At 39.7% G+C, this 5393-nt stretch overlaps 1 protein-coding gene across 1 annotated transcript; it reads left to right on the forward strand.

Annotated features, from left to right (window-relative positions):
• The first annotated feature begins 3123 nt into the window (after positions 1-3123).
• LOC128866501 (perlucin-like) lies at positions 3124-5184 on the forward strand. Its single transcript, XM_054107306.1, has 3 exons — positions 3124-3379; positions 3505-3613; positions 4684-5184. Exons 1-3 carry the CDS (start codon positions 3182-3184, stop codon positions 4950-4952), a joined length of 576 nt encoding a protein of 191 aa, XP_053963281.1. The 5' UTR covers positions 3124-3181; the 3' UTR covers positions 4953-5184.
• Positions 5185-5393: the final 209 nt, after the last annotated feature.

The following is a 5393-nucleotide window of genomic DNA, read 5'->3' on the forward strand; positions in this document are numbered from 1 at the left end:
GTGAAAGTACCATCACGTTTCTGTAGCAGTTCCCAATTTTGAGGACTTCGCGCTAAAATCTTACGAAGTTTGGAGGTCTCAGTTGCCCCATCAACCTCTTCACAAAAGGATTTCCAAGAATGTCTTTGGGCATTTCTGATTTCCTTCTTGTAGATTTTCAGAGCATCTTTATAGCCTTTCCAATCTTCTGCGAGACGTGTTTTCTTTGCCTCATTAAAAGCGCTTCTGCTTGTTTTTTGAAGCTTGCTTAGTTCAACTGTCCACCACTTAAGCTTGGGTTTACCCCTCAGCCTTCTTATGGGACAGGCTTCCGCTAAGGCAGTATTCATGTTGTAGGTAATCTTGTCAACCAAATTTTTTAGTCCTTCTATGCTTGGCGGTACCAAAGATGGACATGTTTCTAGGCTAACCCCGATACAATCTACATACCTTTCCCCGTCTGTTTTCCTGATATTTCTACCAGGCTTAGGTTTCGGTAGATTTTTACTTACCTAGAAAGAGATATATCTGTGATCAGAGAAGGAATGTTCTTCCAAAACTTTCCAGTTTCTGATTCTGTTAATAGCGGAGTTAAAAGCAAAAGTAGCGTCTAACACTTCCTGTCTATTACTAATGACAAAAGTAGGATTATTACCTTTATTGCAAATCTGTAGTTTAGTACCTATCAGATAATCAAAGAGACTCTCACCTCTAGCGTTAGTATCAGTACTGCCCCATATCTCGTGATGCGCATTTACATCCGCACCAATAATTAGCTTCGGTACTCACCTTTGGGATCGTCCAGCTTTGTGGTCTTGCAAGACGACGTAGGAAGCTCCGGATTACATAGCCGAAGCATTTCAAGGATCCTTTGAGGGTCCGCTGGTAACCAGGCCCTAACTCTTGGTAAATCATGTCATCCCTTGAAATTACCTCGAGTTTAGACCCAGGCCATACTTCGCCGATCCTTGAAATGGCTATTTTATAAAGATCAGTTGATCTCCGAAGTGAGGAGAGGAAATGATGAGATGATGGGGGTTTAGGATCAGAGGATCTTTGTCGGTACGGTGATCTTCATATAGTGATTGGAGTTTTACCGTAAAGCGGATGGTTTCGTATGGGTTGTTCGTATGGTAGTTCGTGTTGGGTTGGTCCCCATGGGGGTCAAACCACCACTTAAACCTCATCCCCGCGGCAAGGAGACCAACATGATGAGGATGTAATACACAAAGAAATATATAAAAAACCGATATGGTTGAAATTGGTTGTGTGTTCTTCCAAGAGATGCTACCAACTAAACATAACCTCGATGCGCACCTGTAGTGCCATCTCTCTAACTTTGCACGTACTTTCCAAACGACCCTTGTACTTATATATAATATAAATATAAGTTTTATAATATAGCCAATATTATTATTTGAGTTTGATGCCCAACATTCATGCCATCTTGTAGAAGGTCTTCCTGACAGCCTAAATATGGTGGGTTTTTCCAACATGGCCATCTAGTGACTTCTTTTAATGAACTTCTTCATTCTCTCCGGTGCTAGTAAATTTTTTTCTTTTCTTCCAAGTAAATTTTTTTCGTTAATTTTCGATAAAAATAGAGTTCAGGCAGAAGTCTTTGCGATCCTGCGGGCATGCAAAGTGCTTCGGGAACGTGGAGTCGAGCGAGATATTAACATTTTTTTCGATAGTCAAGCCGCGATCAAGACTCTGACGAATCCATGGTGCAAATCCAAACTAGTCTACTAGCGGAGATCAAATCACTGGGTATACAGGTAATATTTCTCTGATCTGGGTTCCAGAACGAAGGAACAGGGAGGGCAATGAAGTTGCTGATGAGCTTGCCAGAAACTGAATTTGTCTCAGAGACCTCCTACCGGGTCATCGTAATCTCTCTGACTGTTGTTAAAGGGAAATTGCACAACTTATTTCTCAGCAAAGCGCAAAAAAGATGGAGCTCCATTTCTTCATGAGCTTTTTCGAAAACCTTTTAGCCACAATACAACAGACGCCGGGCTCAGAAAGTCTTGGCGATTTGCAAGCTCGTAGCTGTGTTTACCGGTCATTGAACGATCGGCAGACACGGGGAAAAGCTAGGTTTACCATTTAATCCACATTGCAGAAGCTGTGGGATCCTTTAAGAGAAAGATACTTTTACGTATTTTCTCTGTAAATGTTCTGGCTTGGCAGCTAGACGATTAAGGTCTCTGGGTGCTCAATTCTTCGCCCGGGCTGGCTATAGATAACTGCCTGTTAGAGGTCTCATAATGGTATCAAAACGGCGCTTTAGTGCTACTTGGGCTACTTGGAGAGTGCTAGATTGGTACTTGAACCATTTCACCTACCAATCTATAGGTTAGGTAGTGTGCTGTAGTGGCTGATCTGTAAAAAGATCTCACTTAAACCTCTAAGGTCTATTGTTTTGTCACTGCTATGTACTTGTGGTCGAAGATATTATTTTATGTAATTCTTAATGCACGTCTTCGCGAGTTTTAATAAGCCGCGCAGCCCGTTTTTCCCTATAGTTCATTGTAAAACAAAAACGTTGTAAATCAATGTTCACAAACATTTAACATTTTAAAAAGAAAATTCAAAAAATCTTTCTATTTCTCAATCAAAATTTTTAGAAAAATTAAAGAAAAAACTAAAAACAAAAAAAACCAAATATGAGACCATTCAAGCTTTCAAACCAAAAATTTTGGAGTTATCTCAAATAGAGTGCAAAGGTGCAGCGAGCTTCATAAATTATATATTTTGAACTGCATTAAGGCCATTTCCTTATCATAAATTTTTATTTTACTCGTCTTTCTCAAAACTTCAGAACTTAAATCACCTTTTCTTCAGTCCAAACTAGTAATATTTTGTTTAAATTATTTGTTGTTTGCATAGATTTCTTCTTCTGTCATTTGTGTTTGTATTTTACACGTGACTAGATTTAATGAAGTTAATTTTACTAATTATTTCATTGATTACCACTTTTACTAATGTGTTTTCCGGCAGCTTTCTCTAAATGCTGCTGATAAGTAACTGAAAGCAGCTCCATTGCAATGATTGATGTCGCATGTGGCACGTTGATTAACAACGTGCAAACCTGGGCCCTGGTATATTAAAACCCGCTCAAATCTTTGGAAGGTAAGCAGTTTAACTGTACACCTCAGCAGCGAGTGTTTATTCACGAAAATTTTACAAAAAAAAAAAAATGTTCAAATTCGTTTTGTATGTAGTGTTTTTTATGTGTTTAACATGGCATAATTTACAAGCAGAAAGTGACTCCGAAATCTCGAATTCGGATTTAATATTTCCGAACATCTCCATTCAGGCATTGAATGAGCCCAACTATCGCGCGTTCCCAGCACAACAAAATGAGAAAATGTTCGTAGTGTTGGCTTATTCAAAAGTGAGTAGTTTTTGAACACCATTTGAGTTGTTGTTGTAACAAAAATGGGAAAAGAAATTCAATCGGGACATAAAAAAATCCACGCTTTTCTGTTGTCTCTTACTTAAATCGTATATCTTTTCAAGGCTAACTGGTTTAAAGCTCAGGAGATATGTGGCTTTCAAGGACTCTCGTTGGCTAGCATAAATTCGAAAGAAGAAAATGATGCGCTGCTAAGTTATTTAACACGAACTGGTAAGAGTTAATTTTTTATGCCATTCGATGATCTTTATTTTTTCGTAGTTGGATCGGTTTGCGAGTGACTATAGTTTGGTAGGACCCGGGCGTGTGGATATAAAACACTAAATGATAAAAAGGGGTTTTTACTAATAGCAGGCGCCTTTCGGCAGGCGACGGCAAGCTTTCGAGTACATTTCGCACATGAAAAACCTGCTTATTAAACCCATTTGCCATTCGGAGGTGGCTTAAACTTGTAAGTCCCCCCATTTGTGAATAAGAACTCGTTATACAAGTTTTTTTTCTTGGAACTCTATAAAAAAATATATTTTAAGTGATAGAAATCTTTACGCGGCCCACTGCTTGTCCTTCTTCTTTTAACAAAGTTTAACAACACGCGTTCCTTTCTCGTGCTAACCGGCGCCAGTTGGACATACCAAGTGAAGCCCAGTTCTTCTCCACCTGATCTTTCCAACGTAGAGGAGGCCTTCCTCTTCCTGTGCTACCACCAGCTGGTACCGCCTCGAATACTTTCAGAGCCGGAGCGTTTGTATCAATTCGGACGAGATGACCCAACCAACGTAGCTGCTGGATCTTTATTCGCTGCGCTACGTCTATGTCGTCGTAAAGCTCATATGTACATATGTATATCTCATCGTTCCATCGCCTGCGATATTCGCCGTTGCTTTCTCTCAAACACTCCAAGCGTCGCTTCATCGGATATTGCATTGACCACGCTTCTGAGCCATACTTTAGGACGGGCTTGATAACAGCCTTGTAGAGTGTTAGATTTGGTCGTCGAGAGAGAACTTTACTACTCATTTGCCTACTTAGTCCAAGGTTGCACTTGCTGGCAAGAGAGATTCCCCGTTGGATTTCTACGCTGACATTGCTTTTACAACCGCGAAATCATATCTGTAGAGTTCACAGGTGTCAAATATGACTGGCGTACGACGCCATTTGCAATAATTATAAACCTTCCGATAGGGTGTTTAATTTTACTCCACCCTGTATAAATATATTCTATATATTACAATATCTTCTATACTACATAATTTATTCTTTCTTAACTCTCTTCCAACGTTCAGGGCTCAATGCGAATGATGAGATCTTTTGGACTGCCGGTTCTAGACTTGCCGATAACAACCGTTGGGTTTGGTTCAATACAGGTCGTCCGATCTCCTATTTTAATTGGCATATAGGTGAACCTAATAATGCGGCAGGTCCGGAAAACTGTATCTCATTATCATCCGATGGGCGATGGCATGATTGGGGTTGCACAGGCGATCTTTACTTCATTTGCGAAACGCGCTGCCCATTGACAAGTTATGATTCGCCGATTTATACTCGAAAATGAAGAGGTGGTGATAATACGAGTTTTATACCACGTATTCTTATATAAATAGTTGAAGTACTTTTATATTAATTTGTATCCGAAGCTAAGGTCGAAGTATTAAATACATTCAATGAAGTTTCTGATGTTGGGAAGTTTTGCTGAACTAATTAATAAAGTTAAAAAATATCGTTTTAAAGGGTGGTTAAATATCAAAGACCGATGTTGAATGCGAACCACATCTAGACGTCAACGATACCGTTGGACTTCTTTCTTTGGGGTATTCGAGAAAAAGGTGTTCGTCGATAAGCCAGCAACAATTCAAGAGCTCAAGGATGAGATAATTCGGCACATTAACGGCATAGAAGCTCAATTAGCGTCATCGAAAATTTAGACCATCGGATGGAGGTGTGTGTTCTTCTAAGCTTTTTTTCTTTACATCCATGTTTGCTCCGCTCGGGAGCA

This window comes from Anastrepha ludens, chromosome 6, assembly GCF_028408465.1.
Source record: "Anastrepha ludens isolate Willacy chromosome 6, idAnaLude1.1, whole genome shotgun sequence".
Lineage (NCBI taxonomy): Eukaryota > Metazoa > Arthropoda > Insecta > Diptera > Tephritidae > Anastrepha > Anastrepha ludens.

Excerpts from the sequence above, each read along its gene's own strand:
- LOC128866501 (XM_054107306.1), top strand. The coding sequence starts at position 3,182 with ATGTTCAAATTCGTTTTGTATGTAGTGTTTTTTATGTGTTTAACATGG. Across the intron at positions 3,380-3,504 it reads TAGTGTTGGCTTATTCAAAA|GCTAACTGGTTTAAAGCTCA; the intron begins GTGAGTAGTTTT and ends TATCTTTTCAAG. Across the intron at positions 3,614-4,683 it reads AAGTTATTTAACACGAACTG|GGCTCAATGCGAATGATGAG; the intron begins GTAAGAGTTAAT and ends TCCAACGTTCAG.